This window comes from Balaenoptera musculus, chromosome 12, assembly GCF_009873245.2.
Source record: "Balaenoptera musculus isolate JJ_BM4_2016_0621 chromosome 12, mBalMus1.pri.v3, whole genome shotgun sequence".
Classification (NCBI taxonomy): domain Eukaryota; kingdom Metazoa; phylum Chordata; class Mammalia; order Artiodactyla; family Balaenopteridae; genus Balaenoptera; species Balaenoptera musculus.
In genome coordinates, this window is record NC_045796.1 from 14,382,971 (window position 1) to 14,395,769 (window position 12,799).

Genomic DNA, 12,799 nt, shown 5'->3' on the forward strand with positions numbered 1-12,799 from the left:
TGCATATGATCTTCCAAGGAAGAGGTGCATACCAAGAAAAGAAGGGATCTGAAGACAGGGTTTTGTGCTCAGGGGGTCAGACAAGGAGGAGGGGTGGAGACAGGTAACCAGTTAAAATATGTCACACTAACCATGCGAGGAGGTGGAGCCTGGACCAGATTGGGATGGTGGGAATGGGGAGAGACTGAGAACAGACCTTGATGAGAGCATCCTCCTTTCCAGCTCAATGTTGCTTGCAGTTGGTCCTCAGTGGTTCCAGTGACTGGCTGGCACCGTCCTCCATTCTGAGTCTTGATTATATCCGATTGTATACATCGTTCTCACTCCAGCCTTGTTAAAGGCCTTCTTCCTTTGGGCTCTGTTTTTCTTCTCTTGCTCCACTTTCTCAGGTCAGAATTGTAATTAATGCTCCCATGCAGCAGGGTCTTTGAATAATAACAAATATTTTCTATTACCTTTGTTTCCCGAAACAGAACCTTTTGGACTCTGTCAGTGATGGGCAGAGCAAGCTCGATGCGGTGACTCAAGAAGGGCAAACTTTGTATGCACATTTGTCTAAACAAATTGTCAGTAGCATTCAGGAACAAATTACAAAGGCTAATGAAGAGTTTCAGGCATTTCTGAAACGATGCCTTAAAGACAAACAGGCTCTTCAAGACTGTGCTTTGGAACTTGGGAGGTAGGTTGTTTTGACAAGTGTAGATTTCATCATACACAGAATATATTTTCAGGATTTAAAGACCCATTGGGAATAAACAAAAAATATTTGAAACTGTGAGTTTAAATTATAATAAGTTTTGACCTTAAGTACATGTTCATACTAGGACAACAATTGATTGCTCAAACTTTGATGGCATCATTTGGCTTTATTTTCTATATAGAAAAAGAAAGGAATTATATTCACTAATAATTGTTAATGGCATAAATGCATGTATTTTTTTTGTCTGTTTGGCTAACTCAAGATGTTAGAGTTTTGATACCCAGGTTTTAGATTACCCAAGTTCTTTCCTGTGTCTCCTTCTGCTGGGTTGGAATTACGGCAGAAAACACCTATTGTATTTCTCTGGATCAAGATTCCAGTCAGGAAGCTTCGTCAACAGGGGTGAATATAAAATTAGAAAGAAAAAAAATTTCCTATTGCTAGGAAAAGAAAGATGTCAGTATAATCAAAATGCCTTTTTGGTTGGAGAGTAATGTGCCTGACTCTTGTCAAGGTTTCTTAGAGAATTTATGTTGTTTTCAAAACTTAAGAGCCCTAGAGCTCTTGTGCCACATTCAAATCCCCATAAGGTACAAAGACACAGAGATGACTTTCCCTTCTTTTCCCAGGGCTTCTACTGCCCCATTTATCTACTGGCCCCAATTCAGGGTCTTTGTAGTAAGACACAAACTTGAGCGCCCACTGACATGGGACTGTTATCTTGTTGGTAATTACCAGCTATAATTACCAAGGAAATCAACTCAGCAAGATAAGGTGCTTCTTTTTTTTTTGCCTGTATCTCAAGAGAAATGTCCAGAATTTATCATTTTGTTACTGAAATAAGTGATAATTTAATTGGCTTATTGTCGAGTTTTCTTCTCTACTTGAAAATTCATGAGATCTTAATTGCCATAGACATTGTGACCTCAGATATTGGAATTTATTTACTATAATGAGGATATTAAAATTTCTCTAAGGTGAGTTTGTTTTCTTTAGCTTTGAAGATCAACACAGAAAACTGAATTTTTGGATCCATGAAATGGATGAAAGATTAAGTACAGAAGACTTAGGAGAGAGTAAGCAACATATTCCTGAGAAGAAAAATGAAGTTCATAAAATTGAAATGTTTCTGGGAGAACTGCTGGCTGCAAGGTAGGGTGCAGAAGTGGAATAGATTCTTTCCCTACTAACAAGTGTTTGTTTGTCTGGTTGGTTGGGTATTTGGGTTGGTTGTTGGCTGGTTAGTTGGTTAGTTGGTGGTGGTTATGTTTCTATCCCTGAATGTCTAGCATACAAATGATTGTGCAGTGTTTCTATGGCAGTGTGGTGATCTGGAGAGAGCATCGGGTTGGAGGTAAGGAGCTGGTCTCCATCCCAGTGACATCTCCCTTTGCTCAACAAATTGGACAGGCCACTCATTTCCTATATTTCTTGATATTAGCTTTTAAGCATTGTGATAATAATAATAATAATGATAATAATAAAAAATATATTTTCCTCTCAGGGGTTATTATAAGGATATAAGGTGATTATAAAGATACCCTTCGGGCTTCCCTGGTGGCGCAGTGGTTGAGAGTCTGCCTGCTAATGCAGGGGACGCGGGTTCGAGCCCTGGTCTGGGAAGATCCCACATGCCACGGAGCAACTGGCCCCGTGAGCCACAGTTACTGAGCCTGCGCGTCTGGAGCCTGTTCTGCGCAACAAGAGAGCCCGCGATAGTGTAAGGCCCGCGCACCGCGATGAGGAGTGGCCCCCGCTTGCCGCAACTAGAGAAAGCCCTCGCACAGAAACGAAGACCCAACACAGCCATAAATAAATAAATAAATAAATAAATAACTGATTGAAAAAAAAAAAAAAAAAGATACCCTTCATTTACAGAAATAAATGAGACCCCAATTTCCATATATTCTTCACACACATCAGCCTCCAGCACCATTTCCAATCCACCCCATCCTCGTAATATCCTTAGTAAAGCAGAAGGTCATGTAGTCTGGCTGTCCTAAAGGTTCATTTTCTCCTCTGCAATATTTGTCTCCTTATTGCTTGCCAACTGAGCAAATGTTTCTGACTCCTTCTCAGGCAGAGTTCTCCGGCCTATGCTTTGGACTCCACCACTTTCATGGCTTTGCTTCCTCAATTTACACTCCACCCCTGGCATTTTCAGTTGCTTCGTTGGAACTCTTACATTGGAAGATAGAACACTTTCCACTAGGGGAGGGCAGCTTGAGCCAAAACTCTTTAACTGTCTCACTGTCGTCTTACAGAGCAGATGTACTTTGAGCAGCAGAAGGCTGGTATCCAGCCTGCTTGATCAACCAAATCAGCAACCATGATCAACTGAGCAAAATTTGCCTAATTCAGATCATACTCATTCTGTTTCCTCTGAATCCTCTTTTTGGTCAAACATGCTAAGTATTCCTTGTCTTGAAAAAAACAAACATACAAACAAGTATACAAACAGAACCCATACTGACAGCTGTTGTTTGTGTGCTAGTTTGATGACTATTATAAAGTTTCCCTGGAATGTTTTGGTCCCAACTCTGTGAGCCTTTACCATGGGGTAAACACTTTGTTGATTTTGTTACTGAACTCAGGTTAGGCTTCTCATCACTCAAGAATCTGATACTGAGAGACAAGTGTTGGGTAAAAGGAAAGATGGCTTTATTGAGGAAGCTGGCAATCCTGGGGAGAAGGTGAACTCATGTCCCAAAGAACCAACTCCCCATTGCCGATCAGAAGGCAAGAGCTTTTAAAGGATAGCTTCAAGGGTGCGCAAACAAAGACTATGTGCAAAACAGTACAGTTAGCTTCTAGAATCATCTTGAAACTGATCATGCAGTAAGTAGTCTGGTCAGTGTCATATTGATTATTTTAAGCACAGTTAATTTTCAATTCCAGGGTCAGTTTTTTACAATTTCCTTGAGGCCAGTGTCTGGAATTGTGCAAGCCACATATTCAGTACTGCTCAAGATGGAGCAGCTTATGTCATGGCTACAGTCTGGTCATCATGCAGTTAGCTTTTTCCCTCTGGTGGAGGTTTTGGTATCTGCAGAACAACTCAGGAATGTGCATCAGACACTTATCTATCTTCAGGGAGGAACTAAAGATTCTGTGACTCTACTGTCCTAATCGTTAACTGTTTGAGCCTGCTCTTTTGTGACTAAAGGAGGCCTGGGAGACTACAGCTTTCCTATGAACAAAGAGACAGGGGACACAGAAGGGCTTTTTTTACCTGGGAGGGCCCCACAAGGTCCTGCTCAGTTTCAATTTTATAAACCTCAACCCAATGGTGAGTATCTCAAGGCTAGAGACCATCAGGTCTTTATCATCTTTATCTAGTATAGTGCCTACAATAGAAAATATTTGCTGAATTAACAGAATAATAGCATTATTCTAACTATATAACTTTCTGAAAATTACACTGCACTTTATTTACTTTTTAAATCTTGACTCTTGTTTAGGTACAGTATTACATGGCCAGACCTACTTCTCTCCTCCTTTCAAACATTTGAAATGACTTTACATATTCTTCTTGAGCTATTACTCTCTGATATTCCAAGACCAGATGCTAAGAGTCCTTAGGTGTATTTTCTTCCAGCCTCTTTAGACCTGGCTGCTTCTCCGGAAGATCCTAATGTGCCTGCTGGTCTCCCAGCTTCTCCAGCTGAGTCATCTGACTTCTTTCACTTGCTTGCCACTTGCTTCTCCCAGTCCTTTGGATTTTTTTTGCCATAATATTTTCCAGTACTTCGCATATCTTGGGGGGATGTTCTGTATTTTTAAAAAGAACACCAAACTTGAGAATCATTGAATTTTTATCATCCATTAAGCAATTCTCCTCATGGTAACAAGTGATGTCTGTCATCTTGAATTATTATTTAACTCACATCTTTGCTTAAGCCACCTTCATGTCTCACCTTCATGTCTCAAGCAGCTACAAGTAAAAGAGATGTATTTTAAAGAATATGTAATGTTGTATAAGTCTTATGTATCTCACAGAGGCCCATAGGATGCTCTTTACATAGTAGAAAAAAAAAAAAAAGAGACAATGTAGGAGATGGGCTTCCTATTCTTTTTCTAGCATTCACAACAGTTTGTGTTATGTCATCTGTACTCTCCCTTCTGGTATCCCAGGCATTTCCTGATAGATGTGCTGATTGGAATTCAGACATCCGTGAAACATGATGAAGCCTACCCAGCCACATATGATAATGTTTTCCCTTGACCTAATTAACATAACCCCAAACTGAGATGAGAAGAGTTCCCAAGATACAACAAAGGAACCCATAAGTATTCATAAGATGGCCTTTTGAAAGAAACTTTTTTTTTTTTGGCATTTTATCTCTGCCAAACATCATGCTGGGTCCTGGGATATGAGATGAATGTAACAGCCTTGGCTTCTAGAAGGTGAAAGCCTTGTGGATTGAGACAGACAGAGTGTATGAGGTGACAGAACAAGACAGGCAGAGGGCACCCAGAAGAGGAGTCACCATGATGCTTCCTGGGGATGTGATAACTACAGAGATTTGAAGGGCCACTTAGAGAAGAAGCAGAAGAGAGCCGAAGGGTTTTCACGAAGGAATAGTCTCCGTGTGTATACAACAGAGCGGAGTGTCTGGGGAATTTCAGGGAGCTGTTTATGGTTAGAGCATTAGCTAGGAATGGAGAAAAGTTAGAGATCGGCTTGAAGAGGCAGGCCTGGGCCATTTCCTGAAGTGAATCCCTAACAATACAGTGGGCTGGCATCTGGGCATAGCACAGAGTGAATCAAACCCCCCATGTGAACTGACTGCATTCAGAGAAACCAAGGGGAACGAGGCAGCCAACCCTCTGAGGGTCCCCAGCACCCTCACTGAAAGACATGTCAGCTCTCAGCTCTTGTCTGGTCACTGCGCTAATGTCAATGGTCACTTGTCACTCCCCTGTGCTCCAGAATGTCAGCATTACATTTTTGTTTGTTTGTTTGTTTTCTTTAGAGAGTCTCTTGACAAGCTTTCCCGGAGAGGGCAGCTTCTCAGTGAAGAAGGCCACGGCGCTGGGAAAGAAGCCCGCCTGTGCTCCCAGCTCCTCACTAACTATCAGAACTTACTCCGAATGACCAAAGAGAAACTCCGGAGCTGCCAGATGGCCTTGCAGGAGCACGAGGCCCTGGAGGAAGCGCTGCAGAGCATGTGGTCCTGCGTGAGAGACATGCAAGACAGACTGGCCTGTGCGGAGAGCACCGTGGGGAGCAAAGACGCCTTGGAGAGGCAGCTGTTACAAGTGCAGGTACGCGGGGCACCGGCCCGACACCGATGCCTTCGGAAGACTTTGAGTCTATTCACAGATATTTTAGTTGGGTCCTCGTTGATCTGTGAGCCTCCACATGAGGATTATGCGGGCAAAATGGAGAAACTGGGCAAAAAGGATTTGGAGGGATCATTTTTCTCTTTTGTAAAGGAATATTTTTGTTCAAATAGCTTTGAAATATTTTTGAGGTTTTTTAGTAAACATTTAGCAAACATTATGGAAAACCTACTCTACTCTAAGCACTATGCAAGTTGATAGGAATATAGAAACAAAAATTAGTCCTTGCTTTCTAGGAGTTCACACTTAGTGGGAGACGCCAACCTGTAAATTGTTACTTGCCGTGCAGCCTGTATGTAAGGGCCATGACTGAAGTACAAAAGAGGCCACCAACCCAGCCTGCAGTCAGCGAAGCTGACCTTGAAAAGCAGAAATGAGCCAGGCAGTGAAAACGGGACTGTTAAGTTTTTGACAGGTGTGTCTTCATTTTCAAAATGACTTCTTTTTTCTCTGACGCAAAATTCAGTAAAGTTCCATTTCTAGGCTAGTGGCCCAAAGTTTTCCAAGAACTTAAATCGGAGTTCATCTCTGACTCCCAGACTCCCGGACATCTAATATTTAAGTAAGGTGTTACAGTGCAGTAGGGCACAGAGTTTGACGTTGTTGTTTTTTCATTTTAAGATGAGTAAGGTGTGCCCTACCTTGATTCTCACGGGAAACATAGCCGTTTTTTAAAACATCAGAAGGTTTTAGTAATCCTGCTGACAAGCGTTCATTCTTCCTTCATAGGATATTCTCCTGATGAAAGGTGAAGGGGAAGTTAAATTGAATATGGCCATTGGCAAAGGGGAACAGGCCTTGCGAAGTAGCAACAAGGAAGGTCAGAAGGTGATCCAGACTCAGCTACAGACGCTTAAAGATGTGTGGGCTGACATCGTGAGCTCCTCCGTCCGTGCTCAGAGGTACAGAGCCTATTTTTAGTGTTTCTTTGCCTGACTCAAACCCAGTGGCTTAGTAAAATGATGGCGCAGCGCTGAGGGTATCCTGCAGGAGAGTTTCCAAGCATATTATTAGAGCTAGTTGTGTGCATGTCTGTCTTTGCCTAGATGGTATCTTCTGTAACTGCAAAGGTGAGTTTTGTTTGTTTGTTTACTTGCTTACCTTGTGTGTGTGCATGTGTGTGTGTAATATTTGCATCTCCCATAATACCTCTCATGGAATCGTACCTCCTTTCAATTTATCAAAGCAAGGATATGTGGTTTTTAACAACTTTAATAACTTTTTGCTTTTTAAGGGAAATTAAGTCATTGGCAACTATTGAGCTTACATATAAATCTTTGTCTCAACCGAAGTAATATCACTGACACTGGGGATATGGAGATATGGGGAGAGTATTTAATCACCCCGGCGATGGGATGTCCTGGCATTTAGTGTGAGGCCAGGAGAGCCGACCTCCTGCAATGCGTGGACATCCTCACACAAATATCAGCCAGCTCACCCAACCCCACTGCACTAGACGCTGAGGAGAAAGTAGAGAAGATACGGATTGTTACACCAGGTGTTGTTGTTGTTGTGTTATATCCGTGAGTGGAAGACTTTATCTTCCTCCCTCTTCTCAGAGTATCAACAAATAATCTGGCTGGCTTGTTGGACAAATGACTTTCAAAAGTCATACCAAAATACCAAAACCCATTCCAGGAACCACATTCTAAAGGTTATATGTTTGATCACTGAAGAAGTGTGTGCTCAACATGATCTTGATAAATAGATGAATAAAAGATTAAAGTTCATCACAAAACAAAACAACACTGCAGTTACTCACTGCAGTGTAAACAATGAACCATGGTTACAACTAAAATTTGGGGAATTGTGCTTTGTTTTGTTTCCTTTAAATATGGAGCGTAGGTGGTGACTCCCAAAGTCAGCAGGACTTGAATCTTCATCACAACTCATAATGGTCAGCAAAGAAAAAAATCAGATCCCATGATTCTGTTATTCTGTAGAGCAGGCCGCTGGAGCGTGAACTAAACTTCCCAATGCTTGGCAATAGGACAGCTTCATAAAAGTGAACAGGAATACGGGTGAATATTTTCCTGATGCTAGAATAAAATGTTAAACACAAGAAGCAGATTCAAATCCTTGATTTCCCTCTTTCAGCAAGAAATTACATTTGGCAACTGCATTCTGAGCAGTAGCAGGGCTCAAATTATTGTGCTAAAATAATGAAACTGAACAAAGTAGGTTTTGCCCTCTAAGTGCTTAGAGGCTAGGGTAGGATACCTTCCAAAAATAAAAATGAAAAACTGACTCAGATTGTGTTACTGAAATGCTATGAGACTGTGGAAGAAGGCAGGGCTTGGGGTAGCTTCTGGAGAAGTGAGATTGATTTGCACTTTCTAGAAAATTCTTTGAGGAAAGAATAGGGCTTTAGGGCTTCCCTGGTGGTGCGGTGGTTGAGAGTCTGCCTGCCAATGCAGGGGACATGGGTTCGAGCCCCGGTCTGGGAGGGTCCCATATGCTGCGGAGCAACTGGGCCCATGAGCCACAATTACTGAGCCTGCGCGTCTGGAGCCTGTGCTCCGCAACGGGAGAGGCCGCGATAGTGAGAGGCCCGCGCACTGCGATGAAGAGTGGCCCCCACTTGCCGCCACTAGAGAAAGCCCTCGCACAGAAACGAAGACCCAACACAGCCATAAATAACAAATAAATAAATTAAAAAAAAAAAAAAAGAATAGGGCTTTAGGGCATTATGATGAGCTTTCTATTGATGTAAAAGGAACAATTTGAGCAAAAGGAACAATTTGGAAGTACATTCACCACAGATATAACTCCAGGATCATAGGATTATATGCAAGGGAGGGTGGGAGGGGTCACTGAAAGTGAGTTTAGAATAGTTTATAAAGCTAAATATTGGAGGTGTTTTAAAAATGCCAGTCTGGAGAGCCTTTTACTTGACTATCTGGAGAGCTATTTGCTTGACTCTTACTTACGTGACTTTAGTGGCTAAATTTCTTATATTATTAATGCACTGAACCTTCATTCCTTCACACATTCAACACAGGAGCCCTAAACATTGTGCATTATATCCTTAAGTGAAAAATCAATCTAATTATATTATTTACCCAGAAAGAATACCTTACATTTTTAACTCCTGTCACTAAATAATCATCTGACTTTAATAAGATAAACTGAGTCCAAGAAAATAAAGAATTGATGTATATTAAATAAAATTTAACTGATGCCCCAGAGCTGATGTTCTATCAATGTAACACATATATGTGTCTGTTCATTTAGACAATTAGCATTTGGAAGACAAATCCCCAGATGCATATGTGACTACAACATCTTCAAGTTTGACATAGATTTATTTTCATTTGAAGAAACTGTGTTGTGGGTCAGAGGAGTAATGTTTCTCCCTGCACTTAAAAGCAGTGTTTTCGTCACTTACAATAGCATTCAGTAAAACAGCTTACATGGCTGCAATGCCCTCGTGATTGGTTTTTAGTAGAGACGTTAAGATAACTTATTTTTATAACATGTGACATTAATTCTAGCACTTTAGAGTCTGTGATTAGCCAATGGAATGACTATCTAGAGAGGAAAAACCAGTTGGAGCAGTGGATGGAATCAGTGGATCAAAAGGTAGAACATCCCTTGCAACTGCAGCCTGGTCTGAAAGAGAAGTTTTCCCTTCTGGACCACTTTCAGTCCGTCGTGTCTGAGGCGGAAGATCATGCCGGAGTCCTGCAGCGACTCACTGCCAAGGCCAGGGAGCTCTACCAGAAGACTGAGAATGAGTCTTTCAAGGAAGCGGCTCAAGAGGAACTGAAAACACAGTTTAATGATATAATGACCATTTCCAAGGTTAGTGCTTTATAGTGAAGAAAAAAACTTCAAGGTTCAGGTAAAGAATACACTATGGGTTGAATTATAGGAGAACTGGCTGCTCTGAAACTATGTGTATCTTTAGTGAACAGGTATTACATAAAGGGTCATTTCTCACCAATGAATGCTCATGAATTTTTCTCTTTCTGCAATTTTGGGATTATTTTTTATTCTTTGGTTTTTCATCTTTCTCCACTTAGAATGTTAATCAACCCATTTCTTTTCTTTGTAAGATTGCCTGAGACTCAATTGTCAGTGTTTAGAGTTCTTTTTCTTTTGCTGCCACTTACATTTGTTGTATTAAAGCAAGTCTAGCTACCTCCCAGATTTCAATCATGTACCAAGTATTTTGTTTATTTCTCATTTTAGTAAAAACTGCATTTCCCTGTTCTCCAAGAAATAACCTCCTTCATGTAGTATCAAGGTTTTCTCTCAGTTCTATCTCTGAATCATTACTTTCTTCCATGAGTTTTCTTTTGTATATCTGTGAGAATGTTAAAGAAAATAAGGGAGAAGTTTCCGCCCCCCCCTCTTGGTTTTCTTTTTGGGAACTATCTTTGTATTATTAATACTACAATTTTTAACATATGTGTTAGTTTATCTTAATTTTTATTTTGGTAGTGATTAAGAGCTATGACTTTTGAGTCAAAAAGACCTGCATTTGAAATCTGGCTTTGACCCTCTTCTGGATGTATGACTTTGGGCATGTTACTTAACCTCTGTAACTTCTGGAGGTCCCTTCCTATAATATAGTGTTAATAATAGTATCTACATCATACGGCTGTTGTGAGAATTAAATGAGCAAATGCATTTAAAGTGCTGAGCAGAATACTGTGCACAAAGGCAACACCAATAATTGCCTGAATAGCAAAAATAGTTATAATAATAATAATTAAGTGGATTATTAGTGAGGGATGTTAGTCAACATTCATTAAGCATAGATTTTTATTCTAAGCTAAACTAAAAAAATACCTAAAGGAAAATGGTTGCTTCTTCAATGTCTTTCAGTCTAATTAAAATTTGATCTTTTCATTTAAAGATATTAAACATAGAGAAAATTCAGGAATAAGAATGAAATCTTCTCAGATCATTAAGAGACCTGTTACCTTGTTTGATTTCAGATTCTCAATAATTACTATTGTTAAAGTACTCTTTTCTTTGTCTACTAGGAGAAAATGAGGAAAGTAGAAGAGATTGTGAAAGATCATCTCATGTATTTAGATGCAGTCCAGGAATTCACTGATTGGCTGCATTCAGCAAAGGAAGACCTTCATCGGTGGTCAGATATGTCTGGAGATTCATCAGCCACCCAGAAAAAATTATCTAAAATTAAGGTCAGAAAATGGACAGATTTTTGTAACTTCATTGTTTCATCGATTCTTGAGTATCACACACCTGTGATAAAGATTCTGTAGATAAGATTTTTTATTTAAAATGTTTTCTTCCTATTTTTCATTTGTTGGTATTTATTACCTTGCCCTTAAGCAAGAGAAAAAAGGGAATTTAAAACACTTTACACTTGTGAGGAAAGCAGAACATTGTCTGTAGATGCTTCTGTATGCAAATGTGCTGATTGCTATAGCATCAAAGCCTAAGAAATATGCACCAGACTAGTGGGCTGACAAAACCAGATACTATTTTCTAGCACAGTGGAAGAAAAGTTTATGAAGTAAGTTGGTTAAACGCATTTGAATAATAACTGGGAAATGCCATTCACTTGTTTTATTCTGCTTTCCTAGCCAATAGCACAACAACATAATGGAAGACAGTACTTTAAAAGGCATTAAAACTATCACCTAGTTACTGCTTATAAGGGCAACTTAAAAAACCGAAATTCACATATCTGAGGGAGCTGGAACATGTATATTTCTAGTTACTTGAGTATTATATTGCAATCATTTCCCCTCTGTGGAAATAACAGATTTTAATCTGAAAGCTAGGCAGTGATGAAATCCTCAGTTGTTTAGTTATAGATGAGGAAATGCTGGAATACGTAGTATAATTGTGATCAGGAATGTGACAGCTGGAAAGCAGAACATAAAAATAATTGTTGATGATAACAGTAATAACTATATTTTGAGGATTTACTTTTAAATGTTTGGAGAGTATTATCTTACTTAAATCTTACAATGACCACATAGGTTTTAAATGAGATAATCACATAAAGCCACTTCTTAAATTCTTATTACCTGTGTGATTCCCTAGAATACTTTCATATATTCCTCACTAATATTTTGATTTACCCATCCATTCATTCATCCATCCATCTATCCATTTATTCAGCCAGGGTTGTGCATTCCTCAAGGCACTTGCAGTGTAGGAGGGAATGATGATGCAAAAACTAATGTTTATAAAATAATACCTCAAATGTAGCGATAGCTCACAAAACTTTTCAAGTTCAAGCTCTAGAATCAGACCCTGACGCTGCATCTTGTCTCTGCTGCTTTTCTAGCTGTGTCTTTGGGCAAGCCACTTGATGTCCTCAAGCCTCTTTCTTTATTGGTAAAATAAGAATAACAGTAGTACCTGCTTCACAGAGTAGTTCTGAGGACTAAATTAGATCATGCGCATAAAGCATTTAGCAACATAGAACAGGATAAGAAAAGTGGATTTCGTAAATGAGTGATTTAATTGGCTGTGGAGTGACGATGTGAGAAAAGTCAAAGGTGATGGTCAGGACTTTACCTAGAGTCACCAGAGCTGTCTCCAGATGAGGAAAACAAGTTCATGCAGAGGAGACGGGTTACAGAGGAGAGGTGTTCAGTGTGAACAGGTGCATTTGAACTGCCAGCTGGTGATGTCCAGGAGGTAGTTGAATGTTCAAGTCTGAATTTTAGATTAGGAAGCTGGATTGAAGACACAAGTTGGTATGATCAGCACACAGTTTGTAGTTGAAGCCACCAGAGTGAACGAAACCAAGACCTACGT

The 12,799-nt window shown here is 40.1% G+C and overlaps 1 protein-coding gene across 12 annotated transcripts in view; it reads left to right on the top strand.

The window, feature by feature from the left end:
* Positions 1 to 12,799, top strand: part of SYNE1 (spectrin repeat containing nuclear envelope protein 1) — a 454,100-nt gene that overhangs the window by 202,084 nt on the left and 239,217 nt on the right. For all 12 annotated transcript variants that reach the window (XM_036871084.1, XM_036871085.1, XM_036871083.1 and 9 more), the window contains 6 exons: positions 474 to 679; positions 1,697 to 1,852; positions 5,677 to 5,968; positions 6,776 to 6,948; positions 9,541 to 9,850; positions 11,041 to 11,205. In XM_036871084.1, coding sequence (XP_036726979.1) covers positions 474 to 679; positions 1,697 to 1,852; positions 5,677 to 5,968; positions 6,776 to 6,948; positions 9,541 to 9,850; positions 11,041 to 11,205 — 1,302 coding nt within the window. The remainder of the gene's footprint in view (positions 1 to 473; positions 680 to 1,696; positions 1,853 to 5,676; positions 5,969 to 6,775; positions 6,949 to 9,540; positions 9,851 to 11,040; positions 11,206 to 12,799) is intronic.